The sequence below is a fragment of the Oncorhynchus masou genome, chromosome 27 (genome assembly GCF_036934945.1).
Source record: "Oncorhynchus masou masou isolate Uvic2021 chromosome 27, UVic_Omas_1.1, whole genome shotgun sequence".
NCBI lineage: Eukaryota > Metazoa > Chordata > Actinopteri > Salmoniformes > Salmonidae > Oncorhynchus > Oncorhynchus masou.
The window spans coordinates 48,757,846-48,779,140 of NC_088238.1; the positions used below are offsets into that span (position 1 = coordinate 48,757,846).

General features: G+C 44.3%; 1 protein-coding gene across 1 annotated transcript in view; it reads right to left on the reverse strand.

Moving 5' to 3' along the window:
• Positions 1–10,374: 10,374 nt before the first annotated feature.
• Positions 10,375–21,295, reverse strand: part of LOC135516334 (synaptopodin-2-like) — a 35,640-nt gene continuing 24,719 nt past the window's right edge. The window contains 3 exon segments of the mRNA XM_064940563.1: positions 10,375–15,588; positions 15,591–17,159; positions 20,058–20,857. Coding sequence (XP_064796635.1) covers positions 13,631–15,588; positions 15,591–17,159; positions 20,058–20,857 — 4,327 coding nt within the window. The 3' untranslated portion in view covers positions 10,375–13,630.

Below are 21,295 nucleotides of genomic sequence, written 5' to 3' on the forward strand. Positions count from 1 at the left end.
GAGGTGAACCAGTTATGGGCGGTACTGTCGAGACCTATGTATTCCTTCAGTCGACCCAGGAGGATGCTGTGGTCAAACTGTGTTGAAGGCAGCACAGCTGTGTACATACTGCCACAAGCAAAAACCAAGGCGACACTCAGTGAACTGACAGCAAGAATCCTCTCACCCGGAAGCAGTCAGTGTCCCAAAAGCAAGCCCGTTTTAAACTAAAATTTCTCAAAATATCACCAACGTGTCCTGGCCCACAAGACGATCCGGCATGCCTGACCATGTATACACAAACCTCCGTGATGAGAACAAAGCCATCCCCCGCCCCCACTTCAGCCAACAGATCACATCTCTCTGTTGCTACAAGCAGCAACTCAAGAAGGATCCACCAACACAGAGAATAGGGTGGCACTGGACAGAGGAAGCAGTTTCAATGCTGCAGGATTGTTTTGAGAACATTCTGATTGGAATATGTTCAGAGTCATCCACCCAGGACTCATCATCAACATTGAGGAATATACATTGCCATTCAGGCTTCATTAGGAAATGTGTTGATGATGTTGTACCCACAATAACAATTCGGACATACCCCAGCCAAATATCCTGGATATACTGAGATATCCGTACAATGCTGAGTGCCTGTACTGCAGAATTGAATGTAAGCAGAACGAACACCGATGACTCGGTGTCGCGCAACACATACAAGCTAAGCCGGTACGAGCTCCACAAAACCATTAGGGAGGCAAAAAGATCATATATAGACTCAAACTTGAGTTGATGTTTGACAACTCAGACTCGTGTCGCATATGGCTCGGATTACAGACTATCACTGACTGTCAAAGCCTACCTCCTAGATGAGTTTAACACATTCTATACTTGCTTCGAGGCAAACAATACCGAGCCACCCAGAAAGACTCGCTGTTCTGGACTACCAGGCTCTTTTTCTGTCCGAAGCTGACGTGAGAACTCCAGTGAACCCTCACAAAGCCACCAGCCCAGATGGCATCCCTGGCCACGTCCTCCGAGTGTGTGCTGACGAGCTGGCAGGCGTCTTTTCAGACACTTTCAACTTCTCCCTGTCCCAGGTGGTAGTCCCCACCTGCTTTAAGGAGACCACCATCATCCCAGTCCCCAAGAAAAACAAGGTGACATGCCAAGCACACTGGACCACTCCAATTTGCCTACTGCTTCAACAGATTCACAGAAGATGCCATTGCTATTCACATGGTAGCAGCACATCTGGGCAAGGGGAACACCTATGTGAGAATGCTGTTCATTGACTACAGTTCAACATTCAACAGTATTGTTCCATCCAAGCTCAGAGCCGTGGGTCTTGACACCATCCTCCGCAACTGGATCTTGACTCTTAACACAGAGGCCCCACAGGGGTATGTCCTTAGTTCTCTGCTGTCCTCCCTGTTCACCATCGACTGCATGGCTTTGCACGACACCAACTCCATCATCAAGTTTTTCTCACAAAACCATGGCCTGATAACCAACAAGGACAAGTCAGCCTATAGGGAGGAGGTAAGTTTTTATTTTAATTTTACCTTTATTTAACTAGGCACATCAGTTAAGAACAAATTCATATTTTCAATGACGGCCTAGGAACAGTGGGTTAACTGCCTGTTCAGGGGCAGAACGACAGATTTGTACCTTGTCAGCTCGGGGGTTTGAACTTGCAACCTTCCGGTTACTAGTCCAACGCTCTTAACCACTAGGCTACCCTGCTGCCCCAAGTGACCTGGCATTGTGGTGTCAAGACAGCAACCTCTCCCTCAACATCAGAAAAACAAAGTAGTTGATTGTTGACTTCAGGAAGCAGACGAGGGAACATGCCCAGATCCACATCAACGGGACTGCAGTAGAGAGTCAACAGTTTTAAGTTCCTCGACATATTTCACTGTAGAGCCAAAAGCCCTGCTCAATATGCCTTAACCAACCATGTTGTTCCACCTCCCACATATGTGATGACATCACCTGGTTTTAAGCATCTCTAGAGACTGTATCTCTCTCTTCATCACTCAATGCCTAGGTTTACCTCCAATGTACTCTATTTCTACCAATCCTTTGTCTGTACATTATGCCTTGCATCTATGCTATCGTGCCCAGAAACCTGCTCCCTTTACTCTCTGTTCCGAACGTGCTAGACGTCCAGTTCTTATAGCCTTTAGCCGTACCCTTATCCTACTTCTCCTCTGTTCCTCTGGTGATGTACAGGTTAATCCAGGACCTGCAGTGCCAAGCTCCACTCCTACTCCCCAGGTACTCTCATTTGTTGTCTTCTGTAACCATAAAAGCCTTGGTTTCATGCATGTTAACATTGAGAATTTCAATAAGCATTTTTCTACGGCTGGCCATGCTTTCGGCTGGCCAACTAACTTGCCCTCCAAATACACCTCTGCTGTTTTCAACCAAGATCTCAGCGATCACTGCCTCATTGCCTGCATCCTTAATGGGTCTGCAGTCAAATGACCAACCCTTATCACTGTCAAACGCCCCCTAAAACACTTCTGCAAACAGGCCTTTCTAATTGACCTGGCCGGGGTATCCTGGAATGACATTGACCTCATCCCGTCAGTAGATGATGCCTGGTTATTCTTTAAAAGTGCCATCCTCACCATCTTAAATAAGCATGCTCCATTCAAAAAATGTAGAACTAGGAATAGATGTCGCCCTTGGTTCATTCCAGAAATGTCTGCCCTTCACCAGCACAAAAACATCATGTGGCGTTCTGCAGAAGCATCGAACAGCCCCCGTGATATGCAACTTTTTAGGGAAGTTAGGAACCAATATATACAGGCAGTTAGTGAAGCTAAGGCTAGCTTTTTCAAACAAAAATTTGCATCCTGTAGTACAAAGTCAAAGGTTCTGGGACACTATAAAGTCCATCGAGAATAAGAGCACATCCTTCCAGCTGCCCACTGCACTGAGGCTAGGAAACACTTTCACTACCGATATATCCAAAATAATTGAGAATTTCAACAAGCATTTTTCTACGGCTGGCCATGCTTTCCACCTGGCTACCCCTACCCCGGTCAACAGCCCTGCGCTCCCCACAGCAACTCGCCACTGTCATCCCCCTCTTCAAAGGGGGAGACACTCTAGACCCAGACTGCTACAGACCTATCTCTATTCTACCCTGCCTTTCTAAGGTCTTTGAAAGCCAAGTTAACAAACAGATCACCGACCATTCCGAATCTTACCGTACCTTCTCCACGATGCAATCTGGTTTCAGAGCTGGTCATGGGTGCACCTCAGCCATGCTCAAGGTCCTAAACGTCATCATAACCACCATCGATAAGAGACATTACTGTGCAGCCATATTCATCGACTTGGCTAAGGCTTTCGACGCTGTCAATCACAACATTCTTATTGGCAGACTCAACAGCCTTGGTTTCTCAAATGATTGCCTCACTTGGTTCACCATCTACTTCTCCGATAGAGTTCAGTGTGTCAAATCGGAGGGCCTGTTGTCCGGACCTCTGGCAGTCTCTATGGGGGTGACACAGTGTTCAATTCTCGGGCCAACTCTCTTCTCTGTATACATCAATGATGTCGCTTTCGCTGCTGGTGATTCTTTGATCCACCTCTACGCAGACGACACCATTCTGTATACCTCTGGCCCTTGTTGGACACTGTGTTAACTAACCTCCAGATGAGCTTCAATGCCATACAACTCTCCTTCCGTGGCCTCCAATTGCTCTTAAATACAAGTAAAGCTAAATGCATGCTCTTCAACCGATCGCTGCCCGCACCTGCCCACCCGTCCAGCATCACTACTCTGGACTGTTCTGATTTAGAATATGTGGACAACTACAGATACCTAGGTGTCTGGTTAGACTGTAAACTCTCCTTGCAGACTCACATTAAACATCTCCAATCCAAAATTAAATCTACATTTTGCTTCCTATTTCACAACAAAGCATCCTTCACTCATGCTACCAAGCATACCCTTGTAAAACTGACCATCCTACCGATTCTCGACTTTGGAAATGTCATTTACAAAATAGCCTCCAACACTCTACTCAGCAAACTGGATGCAGTCTATCACAGTGCCATCCGTTTTGTCACCAGAGCCCCATATACTGTACTACCCATCACTGCGACCTGTATGATCTCGTTGGCTGGCCCTCGCTTCATACTCGTTGCCTAACGCTCTGGCTCCAGGTCATCTGCAAGTCTCTGCTAGGTAAAGCCCCACCTTATCTCAGCTCACTGGTCACCATAGCAGCACCCACCCGTAGCACGCACTCCAGCAGGTATATCTCACTGGTCACCCCCGAAGCCAATTCTTCCTTTGGCCGCCTCTCCTTCCAGTTCTCTGCTGCCAATGACTGGAACGAACTGCAAAAATCTCAGAAGCTGGAGACTCTTACCTCCCTCACGAGCTTTAAGCACCAGCTGTCAGAGCAGCTCACAGATCACTACACCTGTACACAGCTCATCTGTAAATAGCCCATCCAATCTACCTCATCCCCATACTGTATTTATTTATTTATCTTGCTCCTTTGCACCCCAGTATCTCAACTTGTACATTCATCTTCTGCACATCCTACCATTCCAGTGTTTAATTGCTATTGCTATTGTAATTACTTTTCCACCTTGGCCTATTTATTGCCTTACCTCTCTTATCCTACCTCATTTGCACATGCTGAATATTCAACTGTATTAGTGATTGTATGTTTGTTTATTCCATGTGTAACTCTGTGTTGTTGTATGTGTCGAACTGCTTTGCTTTATCTTGGACCAGGTTGCAGTTGTAAATGAGAACTTGTTCTCAACTAGCCTAGCTGATTAAATAAAGGTGAAATAAAAAAAATTAAAAAAACACACACACACACAGTACATTCATGCTACACACACATCACAACTGCTGCTACCAGATTCTTATTTCCCTTACCCAATACACGTGTAAAAATGGTGCCTTCCTGTAAAATACTTATGCTAAAATGTTTATTCTATTCCACTGAGCCATTAACTTTGTTTGTGTTCTTATCTTTTATTATTTCTAATTGTTGTTTGCATTGTCGAGAAGGAACCAACAAGTAAGCATTTTTCGTTGGGCGATGTATACCATGCGTATCCTGTACAACTAATAAGACATGAAAAGAAACACAACATTTTAGCATCACATGGACTACCAGCAGCACAGAAAACAATGATATAATGATTCCATTTAGATTTGATGATGCCTATATTAGAGCTGGGATGCGTTAAGATGGAGTAGCTTAGAAACATGTCAGTCCCACAACAACAAAATGAGAAAAATACTTTGTCAGTAGTTCAATGCTTTTTTATTTCCCAAAATGCCTCATCCTGCCTAGTGAAATCAAAGTGAAGAAATCAAATGATGAAATCAAAACCGACAAAAAGTACACAGACATTGGGTAATTGTTTGGACTGAAAGTACTGTAAAATCAAATGGAAATGAAAATACTAAAAATATATATATATCACTCTTATCACTCCAATATATCGTTGCTGATGACACACATACACAACTTTGTAAAATCACATGGCAGATATTAACTAGTGTTAAACAATTTCAAATCTTGCAATAATAAGAGATGATACATGAAAACTCAGAATTTGATCCATCGCAATCGCACATAAAATCTTCACTGGACTGATGAGAATCCATGAAAGAAGTAAGCAACACAGGCAAACGCAAGTGATATATCTCACAATTTCAACTTGATCCACACCATACATGTCCATGGCCACATAATAAAATTAGTTATTGATTTCCTATTCTACATTCTATTTGCTTTGAAGCCTATTTATCACCAGCCACGGACATCAGCAAATAACACATTCTGTGCTCTACTTAAAGTCCAAGACCACCATTTCCACCCCTCACTCTCGAATGTACCTAGTGTCAACTCTCATCTCTTACTTAACTGGATCTCACTTTACATTAAGGTTTATTTAACATTATTAATGTAAAGTATTAAGGTCATCTAAAGGACTTACCTAAACATTTATGATTTATATGGAAGTTGGAGATGCGTGTGGTATCTCACAGTAGTATTCAGCCCGGTGTTCTTAGCCCCTTGCTCTGGATTGTTAATGGTTTACTTTAATTGACTCCCTAAGCATTATCCATATTCATATTGACACGTTTAGGTTGAGACACGCGAATCCACAAACACCACAAAAACCAGCATGCTAAGTAAATACATCCGCAGTGGCACTTTATGTCATCTGGATAATAAAACAGTAAAATCATAACACGTGACCCTTTCGTATCCAACTCCCCACAACGTATATGTGGCCACCAACTACTACTGTAACACCTGTGTTATTTTGTGTGTTTCTCTTCGTGTTCGTGCCCTATCAACTAATGCTATTGCACTAGGTCTTAGTTTGTCATCACACATTATTGTACCACTCAGCAATTCCAAACTGACCTTTGTTGTGGTCATTGGTGAGTGGGTGATCTGTTTTTGATGCACAGCGAACATAGCAGTATATTTCCCACTGTATTCCATACTGTATAAAGGTTTTTTGACACAAATGTACATGTCCATTCATTACTCCCATCCTTTAATTTGTATACATGACAATCACACATTCTGCCTTACAACATACTATATGCCCATTTCTTCCTCCGAAGAAATACCATTGATTTCACTTACTTTGAATGTTACCATCACATCACAGTGTTGGAGGAAATTAAAGCCTCTGACAGTGCAATTACACCATTCTTTTTGCTTCAATCACTTATTGATTTCTGTCCAATGAAAGCTTGATGAAGTGAAACTCAATGGCATCCCATTTGACTAAAATAGAACCATCATTGACAGTGTCCCCAATACCAAAACATTGACTCTTATCATCTGTATATTCTTAGCAGTATTCTCAGTGCAACCGAATAAGCAGATCCAACCTCCTTCAATCTCTCTCCTGTACACACCACAAACTATCCCCTCGCTCTCCTCAAACCTTGTGTTATCCCATTGTACCAAGTTTTATTTTATGCTGATTATATATATATATGGTCCTTACTATTATTCATCTGAATATCTTGGAGTTACTTTCTGGTCTTGTTATGAAGATAAGTAGCCATCATGTTTGTCTGCCTCTAGTGTCTCCAGCTCCTGTCGGTGTGGTACACAGATCTGTAGCTCGGCTGCTGCTGCCCCCTCAGGGGCCTTCCGTTCCCATAATCGGCCCCAGAGTGCTCGATATTGGCCTCTGTCAGGGACCTCTGGGGCTGCAACTGTCTGGGCAGGGACCTGTAGCCAGCTGGACCGGCGGGGGCTGAGGCCGTGCTCTTGGTTGGGGACAGGAACGGAGGCATAACTCTGCTGTAACTCTGGGTCTGGCTCTGCCTCTGGTTCCATCTCTGGTTCGGGTTCCATCCCTCAGTCATCCTGGGAGGATTGTAGGACACCCTAGACTTCCACTCAGCAGGGGGCTCGGGGAGCAGCTTGCGCTGGGCAGCCAAGTACACGTTGAAGGCGATGGCCTGCTGGAGGTTCTGGAAGGTGAAGGCCTCGTCGACCAGGCCCATGGGGTGGCGGGCTGCGGCCTCCCAGGGGGAAGGAGGCTTGTAACTCTTGTCCAGCCAGGACATCTGCCTCCCCTGGGGTGCTGGAGCAGACGAGGCCCGGGGTTTATATGAGAGGGAAGGCGACCCAGACGATGACCGGAGGCCCAGCGATGGTGCTCTGGCGGCGGGTGGGGACAGAGAGTAGCTCCTGCCAAATGCCTGGAAAAGAGACATTCAGACATGTTTACTTCAGACAGGGACTGATTTTTTAAGCACGCACTAGTCTGACTATCCTTCCAGCAAGAACAAATCACAGTGGAACTTGGAAAATGGCTTAGACATACAGTAGTTTGAGAGCCTCCTTTGAGCATTTAATACCCACATATAATCCAGTATTCTCTTCCCACTCTCGCAGCAACAGTCATGTGTAACTGTACAGCTTCATATTAGGTTATGTTCCAAGTAATATTTTTAATATGTTAGATCGATTGTTTATCAACAGTAATATAAAGCAATGAAAATTCATTTTTTTATCACCTTTCTCACAATAGTTATGCCATAAATCATTAGTTTGTGTTCTCTTGGTAAATGGCAAAAGAACGGCACCGTCCTACATCGTGTGAGGAGTATTTTGGTAACCTGAATCATGATATATTAGGAGTTGACATTCACGCTGCTAGTATACTGCACAAAGGCCAGCTCTCAATTCTCAAAACAACTATTGATGTTCTAAAGGAAGACAACTCTACCAGAATCAGGATACAACTTGATAGAGGATTCCTATTCAAGAAGCTACAACCTTAGAAAAAAAGGAGAACCATTTGAAGAACCCTTTTTGGTTCCAGGAAATACAATTTTGGTTTCCATGTAGAGCCCTTTCCACAGAGGGTCCTACATGGAACCAAAAATGGACCTACATGGAACCAAAAAGGGTCCTACATGGAACCAAAAAGGGTTCTGCCTGGAACCACAAAGGGTTCTGCTATAGGAACAGCTGAATAACCCTTTTGGAACACTTTTTTCTAAGAATGTACTTTTCCATTTTTTTGTTGTATCAATTCCAACACTTGCCCGACTTTTGATTTCTCAGAACAATTGGCTTATGAGTGTGTTTCCAAAATGAGCCACATTTAGCTTGTTTAAATTGGATCTTACTAGCTTTGTGGATTACCAGCATCACTTTCAAGGTGTCTCAATAAGTCAGCAAAGCTTCTCAAGGGCCGTTATCTTGTCTCTCTCATTGTATCAAAGAACAGGTCCCTTTTAATTTCCTATAAGGATCCCTGCACAGGCAGAGTAAATGTGTGTCGATTGGGCAGTGCTGGCAGAACAGTCTTCCTGCAATTTAAACCACTCGGAAGGGAGTGTGCTGCCATCTGGTGAATAAGTGTCAGAACAGCCAACAAGATCAACTCCTAGAGAATGTTGTCAATGGCAGAAATAGAAAATGGAATTATACGATTCCTTTTATGGGGAAGTTCGATGACTAACTTGTTTAGTGAGTCAAGATATCCAGTAAGCTGTAAGAAGAGTCCAAGAATTGTCTTGGCGATCCAGCTGTCACTATTTTGACTGGGACGCATATGAATCGGCTTATGTAGATTAGTAGACAATGTAGCTACATTAGGTCATGTTTTATTCAAGATTGATGTTAAAGAGGATTTGTACACGTGAAAGGATGTTGCCTTTATTGCATTTGGTTTATTTGTTTATCGGGATATACAGTAGATTTTGAAAATTATTATCTATGGAAAAATCTATATTCCCCCTGTTGTCACATTTTCTATTTTATTTCCTCTATATTTTTTTCAATTGCTAAATTGTAGCTCAAGCTTACTGTTTTTAATCAAATTAAATGTGGGTGGAGTATGAATAAGTGTGTTACCTAATGTTAATCCAAGTGTTTTGCCAAGTTTGACAGTCCAAACATGCACTTTAAGCCACCTTTGAAAGGTAAGGGTGGGACATGGAGATACACAATGGAATTGGCCTTAACACCGTATGATATCCCAGGATAGGACAGGCCATGTACAGTTGTAGGATCTTAATTTGATCAACCTTTTGCAAGATGACTTTTCTGCAATGCAGGAAATGTAAAACTTGTGGTGTATTTTAGGTATTTTAGGTTTAAAAAGGCTTGATTTCCCCTTAAGAAAAATATATCAACCCCTACAAAAATGGCTATTAATTATAATCCACATAATATTTAACATTTCCTGTTGCTGCAGGATTATTTTCCTGCTGTAGCAAACTGGATCAGATTAAGCTCCTACATCTGTAGGTCTTTGGAGTGGACGTTTGTCAGAGGTTTTTGTGTTTTCAGACAGATGTTTGACTCGCTCCGCATACGGTGCATCAGTGTTATGGGTCAAATTATCAAGATTTATGTATTTCAATCCCCGACTGACGCTTAAAATAGCCTCTGACCAGGATAGAAGGAAAGGCATGAACTAATCGCTGATTTCCAGCCACCGCAGGGAATGCTTGGGTGTCTACCTGGGATTGGAGGGGTGACATCAAATTATAGATGGGCACCATTGAGTCTGGCTTTACGACACCATTGGGGAGTCCGCCTAGCATTAGCCTTTTAATGATGTCATGGCAGCTGGGTCCATTGGAAAGGGTGTCTGCTGGGCTGACGTGACAGTGCTACTGTACACAGGGATTTTATATTTGTGCTTTTCACTCCTACGTCGCTGGTTTGTAAGAAAGCGCAATCGATTAAATCTGTTGACAACATCCAATGGAAAATACTGAGATGAGGACATGTGTTGACAAACAGTTTTGGGGTCTTCTATCATTCAGTTCACCAGGAAACACAACATGTTGTGCATCAATCAATGTTTTCCCATTCATTCTGCAACTGTCCCATTCCTTAGCCATAAATCTGCCACAGTTTAGTCTTTATTTGCGACTGAAAGCCTCTCCCACAACACATACAGAGCTCTTTACAGTTGTTCAAATGTACAACCAAGAAGAACACCTAAATAATTACTCGCTTAGAATGCATAAACAATACATAAATCGACAGTATGTGAGATTTAAGAAACCGGTGTAGCCAAAAGGCCAGAACAGGAAGTGAGGATGATCAAATTCCCTCCCGACATAGCCTGTGCCTGCGGTGGGCACCGGATTGATATTAAACTCCCACTCAAAAGACAACATCCCCTTGACAACCTCTCTAACATGGCTCCCAACACCACGTGGTGATGCAAGACCGGACGGGTAAACATTTACACTGTAGGTCAGAGCTTGCTCATTCTCCAGTCTTATCCAATGAGGTTGTCCAAGCTGGAAATACCCTTCTGTCACCATGTGTTCAGGGATGGGAGAGTGCTTTTTGAGCACTTTTCTCAATTCTCGAGAAGTCTGGAGTTCGAGTGAGGGACTCATCATATTTCTAAGCAGTGGCAGCTGGCTTGTAACAAGGCTTTTATAGACTGTGAGCAGTGAGCTATTATTGGACAGTGGTTGGCTCTCCACCATTTTGAATTTACGATACTTAACCACAGATGGTGCTAACAGTGGTAGCTAGCTACCTCCACTCTCAGCACAAAAGCATGTTGGGTATGCCAATAAACATGTCAGTTGTTTAGAAGGTGTCATGGAGTACCTGCAACTTTGTTTCTCCTCTATTCTAGTTCACACTATGTTCTCAAACTTCCTTCAGCCTGTGATTTATTGAACATACTATTTGTATTTTGCTATGACTGAAAATAGTTTAAGATGTGCTACTGTTTAAAAAAATCCAACCCAAAAATCCCTGGGTTTTCCTATTTGAGTTAGGAAGTAGCAAAATAATGAATGTGGGTGTTTTTGTCATTTTTCTACAGAAAATATGGCGCAGTGGTAAGGTGGGAACAGAGTTGTGCCAAGTATAAAGAAGGTGTAGAGGGAAAGTAAAGAGTGGGCAGAATGGGATGTGAAAATGCATGCAGAAGAGACCAACCAAGGAAACGCAAACGTAAGGATAAAGGGCATTTTAATGGCACTGACATGAATCGTACAGAAAGTGCACTATGAAAAAGAAACAAAAGAAAATGAAAAAGAATCGACAGAACAAGAGAAAGCAACTCTCTAACAAATGTATACCATTAAATGACAGGGTGGTTCATCCAAACTCCCCTTTTTTCTGTTACTGCTTATTTCAATATCCATTTTTATAACGTTTTCTTTGGCCATTATGTTAAACCAAAGCAAGTGTATAGAAACATAGGGAAAAAATATGCAAAGCTAAAATTAGAAGTGTGAGAAAAGACAGAATAGCTGGAGGTCTAGTGAGCGACTGCCATTCATGTTGGTGAAATAATACATGCCCACTAATCCTCCCAAACCGACAGCTTTCACTCACGCACACACATAATCTGTGACATGGAAAAGTTTACATTCAGCGACCTAACATGATGCAATAACTGGTAAAAATTAATCTAAAACAATTCAAGCAGGGTCTTTTGGGAGACACTGAATGAAATTGTACCAGATCTACATCTTAAACTTGTGCAAGTACCTTCCACCTCCAGGAGACGGGACCCTAACAAAAAAAATACTAGACTTATGTATACTTCAATTTATAAAATACAAAACATTCCCTTTTTGCAATGCAATTTATGAATGTTTGGTAAATGAAGTAGCCATGTTTCCTATTCACTATTGCATATGAACATTATATCCACCAAATCTAAGTAACGTCACTGTACTTACAAAACACATGTCAAATGAAGCCAGGCGGCTCTCAAACCTGACCCTAAATATGTTTCCACTGACCACTCCTGGTCTCCCTAACCATGTCGAGAGCTTGGGACGATAAGGTTCTATCGACATTGTTGTCCAAATGTTGTCATGGACGTAGTCTTGTTCTGTTCAATGTTCTCTACCTATAAGGTACTCTAAATACCCCCAATTCATGTTGTTACACTTAATAGAATAAGATTTTAAAAATTGCTGACACCATTCAAACCAATGAGGGTTTGAAACTGTACAGCCAATTATCTCAGAATGGTCTTTTAGCAGATAGAGCCTTATCGTACCAAGCTCTCGGTGTCTTAAACCTCTTAGTCGCTACTAATAATTTTCTTCTCAGATCATTCAAGGTCAATTTTGACAAATTATTGCACATCTTAACAGCTAACAAATACACTGTTGATATTGCAGAAGATCTTATCAAACTTGTCACTGGCTCACACACCGCCTTAGTACTCCAACCTTTTCTTAAATTCCCTTTCAAGCTTCTCTCATTTCCAATTGTAACTTTCTCAGCAATATACATTCACCTGTTCCTCTGAATTCTTGCTGGCTATTATCCTCGTTCACATTCTGGCAATGCCTGCTCACAGGCTCCACTGATTCACATCATAAGTCTATTGAATGCATTTTGTGGATTTCCTGAAAAACTACATTTTATCATTTTTGGGCTTAGATAAGAGATATACCAATATCATATGTATTGTATTATCATCATGTATTGTGCATTGCAATATTGCAAAGAAACCAACATTGAAAAGCTTTGCTTGAAAAACGAAGATATTATATAGTTGTATACATGTAAAGAGTGAATGCATAGCAGGTGGAAAAATACATCCAAACTTTATATATTAAAGGCCCAGTGCAGTCAAAAATGTGAATATCCTGTGTTTTATATATATTTTATATATATTTTTCCACAGTATGAGGTTGGAAAAATACTGGGGAATTGTGAAAATTATGATAATGCCATTTTAGTGTAAGAGCCTGAAATTTTGGTGGGATGGTAGTTTTCAGGTTATGTAACCCTCCCATTAGGCTCGTTCAATTAGGCCCCTCACTTAGACCACTCCCAGACAGTCCTAGCAAAATTCTTGCTTGAGAAATTGCTCTTTGCTAAGACGGAATTTGTTTGTTTTTAACCATTGTAATAAAAAAATAAAACGGTAAGGTACTTAATTCTTACACAGAAATTATTTGATATTGAGATTAAAACAGCTGCATCGGGCCTTTTTTTAATTCTAGCATTTATTTAAAAAAATATGTTGGCTATAAAATGTTGAAAAGGCATCTTAAAAGCTTTCTATGAATATATAGCATTTATATGAATGTACTGTGCATGTATATGTTGTAACTAGATCTACTGTTCTTTTAAGCAAAGGTCACTTAATTATGCTATCAGAATCACTCTTTCTCCACAGCTGCTGGCTTCCACACCTGGGCTGAACTCTTTTTAGCCATGAACCTGGGCTTTGGAGCGGTGCTGCCCCCAGAGATGGACTCAGACTTTGCCGCTATGGGAAAGCTGGGCACCACGTAGGTACTGGGAGGTAGTGGCTGGTATGGGGTTTGGGGTGCTGCTTGATAGGGGGGGCTATGGGCTGGCTGATAAGGACCTTGGGGGGTCTGTTGGTAAGAAGGGTTTTGAGCTTGCTGCTGGGGTTGATAAGGGGCTGGAGGGGCTTGTTTGTAAGGGGGATTATATGGATGTTGGTAAGGGCCAGCAGGAACCTGCTGGTAGGGATTGTTAGATGGCTGGTAAGCATTAGGTGAGGCTGGGTGGTATGGACTATCATGCATGGGTGGTTGAGGGGTAATCCCGTAGAGCTGCTGGGGCTGCTGTGAATAGGGAGCATTAATTTGTCCAGCCGGCTGGACAGGGGCAGCTTGCTCATATCTTATTGGTTGGTTTTGGTTTGGAGGGACTGGGGCAGGCTTTGGTGCGGCGGCCTTGGCAGCCTCGGCAGCCTCCACTGCTGGGCCATAAGTAAAGAGGGAGGCATTGAGCTGATAAGGCTGATGTTTCATGACATCTATAACGGCAAGGGGTTTGCAGGCAGGTTTGCCTTTCCCTTTCTTGGCTTTGACCGCAGGGCTAGATGGAGGGGGTTGCTTAATGGCCCCTGGTGGGTAGGAAGGGGACTGTATGGGGTTGTAATTCGATGTAGGGGGAGCTCTGCAATTGGGTGAATATTTCCACGGATGAGGTACGGAGGGAGAGGGCGACGTGGGCCTTGCCTTATTTGCCTGCGCAGTGGCTGCCTGGGCTTGCTGAGCTGCCTGTGCAGTGGCTGCCAGCACAGTGTCCGAATCCACGACATACTTCTCCATACGAGACTGCCTCTTGGCGAACAAATCGGCTCCTTTCCCCCTAACCGCTGGCATCGACAAAGCCGAGCCCATTCCTCCTACTGGTGCCAAAACGCTGGCCATTGGATTGATGACGGGTGACGAGGGCCTTTCGCCAAGTGTGTAAGAGTTAATTTGCTGTGGGGGAGGTGGAGGAGTAGAACAGGGAGCACTTTGTGGAGCATTCCAAGGTTTCGGAGAAGGCTGACACACTCTGTGCATCCGGGTCTGAGTATTCACTGGGGCTTGCTGTGGTTGTGGGGCCCAGGTACTTGTGTGTGTCTGAGGCTGTGCCTGAGCTGGGACCCATGCATTCATAGGTGGCTGTAAGGGTGCCTGCTGTGGAGGTGGTTGTTGCCAGTTTTGCTGGGGTGGGGATTGGGTTGAAGGTGGTTGGACCCAAGGTGGCTGTGGCCGGGCCTGATTCTGATCTGGGGCCCAGGCATTCATGGGTGGCTGTTCTTGCTCTTGAGATAGCTGGGCCCATGGAGGCTGGACCTGAGCCTGAGGAGGTGCTGGGGCCCATGCATTCATAGGGGGTTGAGGTTGAGCTGGATGTTGGGGTTGATCTTGTTGGGCCCAAGGTGGTTGTTGTGGCTGGGTATTGCTCTGTGGTGGTGTCCATGCATTCATTGGAGGCTGAGGTGATGACATCCAAGGTGGCTGAGACTGGGCCTGGGGCCAAGCCTGTTCTGGAGACTGAGCCTGAGGTTGTTTAGCCCAAGGTGCCTGGGGCTGTTGCTGTGCTTGTTCTTGAGGTTGAGCCCAAGGTGCCTGGGGCTGTTGCTGTTCTTGAGGTTGAACCCATTGGAGTTGTGACTGGGCAGGCGCTATAGCCCAAGAATTCATGGGTGGCTGAGGCTGAGGAGGATGTGGTTGGGGAGTCACCCAAGGGAGCTGTGGTGGGGACTTACTTGGAGCTGGAGCCTGGTGTTTCATTTCAGCAGGTGGCCAAGTACTCACAAGTGGCTGCTGTGATGACTGTGTTAGTGACGGAGCCCAGGAACTCACTTGAGGCTCGGGTTGCGAATGAGGCTGAGTTGGTGAGGGACCATTTCCTCCCCAGGCTGGCGCTTGCTGGGGCTGCTGCTGCTGTGCCTGGGACCCTGGGGGACTCCATGTGTGTTTGGCTGGAGAGGGGGGCTTGGCAGGAACAGGAGCTTCCTGGGGGCAAGAGGAGGGGAGGGCTCTGGGGCCAGTTCTGGGGCGGACTCGGTCTCAAGGGCTGCAGCAGGTGCAGGGACGCTATTTTCAGCATGCAGTGGCAACTCCTGGTTGGCCAGCTCAGGCTGAGGGGACCAGGGTGGAGAGTTGGGGTTAATGATGGGCTTGGGAGCGACTGGTGGAGGCGTCTTATGCTTAACCCTTGGTGACTGGAGGAAGTTGCAAGCCTCAGCTCCCAAGCTAAGGTAGTCCTCTTCCGTGCATGACTCGGAATCCAACTTCTTGTCACTCCTGTTGAGGAGATTCAGAAGCTCGGGGTTGGGTGACACTTTGGGTGCTTGTTTGAAATTGAACATTGGCTTGCCCTTGAACCTGTTCCTTGTGTCCTGCAAGATCCCAGACTTGATTGCTGGCGTCGAAATGCGCTCGTCGCGTGAGGCAATCTGCTCTCCCTGACCCATCATCTCTTGGTTGCTCCCACTAACCGGGGGAGAAAACAGGGCGGGCATCTGGTTTTGTAATGAGAAGGGTTGGGCAGTTTGATTGCTCATGGAACTCTGCATTTCATTGGTTTGATGGTTGGCCATGCCATTCATGTTAGACGAGTACTGCTGAATATGCTGCTGTTGGTATTCTTGCTGCTGGTGGTGCTGCTGTTGATGATATTGTTGTTGCTGCTGGTACTGCTGCTGCTCGTACTGTTGTTGTTGCTGCTGGTATTGCTGCTGCTCGTACTGTTGTTGTTGCTGCTGCTGCTGCTGCTCATAGTACTGCTGCTCTTGGTACTTTTGATACTGTTGCTGCTGCTTCTGGTGCACGCTAAAGTCCATGTAGGCCTGCCTCTCTGTGGTGGCCTGCATGTACGAGCGCTCCTCCATCTGCTGGTAGGCTGCATGTTTCTCCACCTCCTGCACCCCCTCCACGGGAATCCCCTGGCGCCTCATCTCCTCATGTTCGCCGACGATCTCATCCATGCGCTGGCGGCGCTGGGCGAACATTGTGGCCCCCTTTCCCGTGGTGTTGGGCAGTTGCTCCATCTCCTCTCCGGAGTTGAGCTTGCGCTCGATCTCGAGTAGTCCTGTGTCCCAGTCGAAGGTAAGCACTCTGCCACCACCGCCCTGGGCATTAGTGATAAAGTCCTCCTCAAGCTCTGATCCACTGGTGGTGGCTACGAGGGTGAATTTGATCGCTCTTGCGTCTTCCTCGTCGCTGTCGTCGACCTCGTACTCTGGTTCACTCTCACCGGTGCCGTAGCTGACGAGTGTGTACTTCTTGGCCCTCTGTCGATGCCTCTTGAACATCAACACCCCCTTGTTGTTGGGGTTGGGAGCTTCAGCGTTCAGAAGGATAGCAATGCGCTTACATTTAGACTTGGCCTCCTTCACCTGCTTGTCTGACAGGCTCTCACTGCGCCTGAGCCCTGTGAGGGGGAGATGGGAGGGAGAGGGGAGGGAGGGAGAGAGAGGAGGGATATTTCAAATGGTTACTTCTTGTTGCCTAGTTCATTTAACTGCATATTATGGGTAATAATAGCTTGGGTAGAACTGAAACCACCACAAATCTTTCATTTTGGATGCACATGCATCGTAAAAATAACATGCATTCTGTAAAATATCACAAATGAATTTGAGCTCAAAGTATTTGGACAGTGACAACTTGTTTTGTTTTGGCTCTGTACTCCAGCAATTCTCATTTGAAATGATATAATGACTGAGGTTAAAGTGCAGACTGTCAGCTTTAATTTGAGGGGATTTTCATCACTATCGGGTGAATAGCACTGTTTTTATAGATAGTTCCCCTATTTTAAGTGTCCAAAAGTGTTGATACAAATTCACTTATGTGTATTAAAGTAGTAGAAAGTTAAGTATTTGGTCCCATATTCATAGCACGCAATGACTACATCAAGCTTGTGACTCTACACATTTGTTGGATGCATTTGCTGTTTGTTTTGGTTGTGTTTCAGATTATTTGGTGGACAATAGAAATGAATGGTAAATAATGTATTGTGTCATTTTTGGAGTCACTTTTATTGTAAATAAGAATAGAAATGCTAACCTCCCGTGTAATTGTAATGAAGAGAGGTTAGCGTGTCTTGGGGGTATGATATTTGTGCGTCTAACTTTCTCACTCATCATTGTTCACGATTCATTCAGGATGATCTGTAAGCATGGTAGCATCCACATTAATGTAGAAGTGTTTAGAAACATATTCTATTCCTATTTACAATTGAAATGACTCCAGAATGATGCAATACACTATTTACCATTTAATTTCTATTGTCCACCAAATAATCTGAAACACAACCAAAACAAACAGCAAATTAATCCAAAAAATGTGTAGAGTCAGAAGCTTGATGTAGTCATTGCGTCCTATGAATATGGGACTAAATACTTAACATTTTACTACTTTAATACACATAAGTGAATTTGTCCTAATACTTTTGGTCCCCTAAAATGCGGGGACTATGTGCAAAAAGTGCTGTAATTTCTAAACGGTTCAACTGATATGGAGGAAAATACCATTTTAATTAAAGAGTCATTGTATCATTTCAAATACAAAGTGCTGGAGTACAGAGCCAAGACAACAACAAAAATGTTCACTGTCCCAAAACTTTTTGAGCTCACTGTATTTAATCTGCAATTTGAATGACTTTGATTCATTACTTTTCCGTTGATTGATTTCTGTTTTCCACACCAAGTTGCGCAGGTGTCAGATACCAGTACTCTGCATTGCAACCACATTTTCTAAAGTTAATGATAATCTTGAATTTATCTTAACACTGAATGTCCACCCAAATGGCATTATGGAAGCATATCCAAATACATGAAAGAAACCACTCACTAATCACTTTCACTGATATTCCACTTTATATAACCAATTCCTCTTTAAAATGAAAGACATGGCAAACATGCTGACATACTCAAATCAGACCATGCTATTAGTTACTTAAAGTCAGCATGAGCTAAATATCTCCGACTATTTGATTCAACCCATTTTTATATTGAAATATTTCAATCCAAAACTGATTTGTAAAACTCCCTCAAATGACAAGTGCAATCAATAACCTATAAATTGACATTTTCATAGACATCATTCATTCAATACTTTCCTGGTCCCGATTTTATAGTTGGCTTTTGATGCCCTTTACTTCGTGCCAAGACGTATCACAAATTTGTTCACTCAATCTACACAATCTCTATTCAATTAACACGCCAAGCAATTACCTAATTCTCTGACCCATGCCTAATATACTCCTTGTTTGTTCCCCAATAATACATGATATTAACACAGCTGTGACAGCCTGTTCAACGGGTGGCCCAATAGTTGGAGCGAATAGCAGGGCTTAGAACATATTAATATTAGCCTGTGGGACAAAAGTGCATTCACTAGCACCCAAGCACCTTTACCCCTTTTCTGGAAGTCCACTCTCGGATCTGTCACCTAAACCCGACGACAGGCATGCCCACACACTCTTTAACGACCCCAACCATACCCACACATACAAACACAAAACGGCGATTTATAAAAGAATCCATCCTTTAAAAAAAATTTAAAATCCCACAGTAGACTAACCTCAATGTGGAGGAAGACGGGGAGTAGTGAGCAACTCTCTCTTTACGGCGCAGGCTAAGACGAGCCGTTTTAAAGGATCGGGTAACTGGCCAGTGCAGCATATGCTGGTGTCCATCAAAGAGCATTTCTACAGGCATCATCAATGCACTGGTGTTTTATTTATGTCCCCCTGCATGGCTCAATGTAATGCCCTATCTAACTCTGGAAGACACATCCTGATCAGGCCCATATTCAAAGCTAGGGGAAAACATTTGATAGGGCATTTTGTAGAAAAATGTATAATAAACTAATATTATGAGAATTATTTTTTCTTATCCCCCATCTCTCTCTCTCTTTCTTTCTCCTCTATATCAATCTATCTCACATCTTTCTTTCTTTATCTATCTTTCTCCTGATACAGTAAATTGCCACAATCCTGCCTTCTGTGATATTGGATACTACTAGTATAATTCAGCCTTGAACTGGACCTCTCTGTTTCAATCCAAACAAAAACCCCTCCCAAGTAAGAGAGATTGTCTACTATTTTGGGGGGCACATTTTAGCATGCAACAGAGCACCGGGCTAAGGAATGCACACATGCCATCCAGAGTTGCATTAACAAATGAAGTTCAGAGCAGTGCTATGTCAGTCTGCTATTAGGTCTGAGTCAGTGCACCCTATAAGACAACACTAATTTGACACTCATACACAAAGGATGACTAGTGGCAGTGAGATAAATGGAAGGGAAAAGGTATGGGGTACTCACTGGCGTGCTTGGCCCGGTGCTTGTTAGGTTTCTCAAGGTCCTTCTCTGAATCTGAGTCTCGCTCCGCTGCTGGTTCTGCCCCCTCTGTGGGAATTCCAAAGGAGACGGTGAAGGAGGCGGGAGCTCCCTGGCTTTTCCCTCCTTCTTCCTCCCCAGGGGCTTCACCAACACATCCACTAGCCCCATAGATGACTACCCCCTCTACCAGGCGAGGAGAGCCCCTCCCGGCTGCTGGGTGCTGCAGGGTGACCTCCACCTGGCCCAGCAGAGAGGGGGAGCTCAGCACCACTCCATGCTGACTCAGGGGCTCCCGAGCTGGGCCAGGGACGTAGATCGAGTGGGTGGTGGTGTGAAGGAGGGCCTCGTTCTTGAGGGCCTCTCTCGCCTGAATCTCCCCCTCTATTCCAAGAGCACTCCCCAGGGAGGTGCAGACGGGATCCTCCAGGGTGTGTTCGGCGAGGGACAACTGTAGCTCCACCATTGCCCCAGGGGAGAAACTCCCCCCCTGGGGTCCCTCTCGACCTTTGTCCCCTCCTCCTCTAGGGAACTGGCACTCCTCAGGCGCAGGTACGCAGAGCTGGGTGCGGACCAGATGGATCCCTCCGGGGGCCTCCGTGTCACTCTCCATCTCCCCATAGTAGGCCTCGTCCTGGGAATCAGCGATGTAGAGCTCCCTGGGGGGTTGGGACCTGCCAGGGGACAGGATGTGGAGGGTGGTGCTTTCCAAAGCCTCACCAGAGGACTCCCTTGTGCCAAAGTAGGTCTCTGAATGAAAATCCTCAGGGGATAGTGTGTGCCATCTGTATGAAATAGTTCAATGAAAATTGTAAAAAACTTAGCCAAGTGTTGTAACTGAGCATACTGTGTTAATATGTCTTATCTGGGACTGGTATAGAACATCTAATTACAAAACTATAGTGTTTTTGATCTCGTAATTTGATTGCCTGGATTTCCAATATGCATTATCGTTGAATGTTGTGCTGCGCACCCGTGCACTTGCCCTTTGTGTTAACTAAATCTATCTCATCAACCACTGGCCCTCAAGTGGTCACCTTAATCAAGCAAACTCAATCTCCGTCCCTCATGTTATTTGACTGGAGTGAAACACTGAAGTGGAAAGTAATCACATTTCAATTGGGCCCTACTTAATTTCCCCTTTTAGTGTCATAGAGGAAAACAGAATGTCATTCTGTGACGACAGTTATTACATTGGAGTCATTTGGAGCCTAGCAACCAAA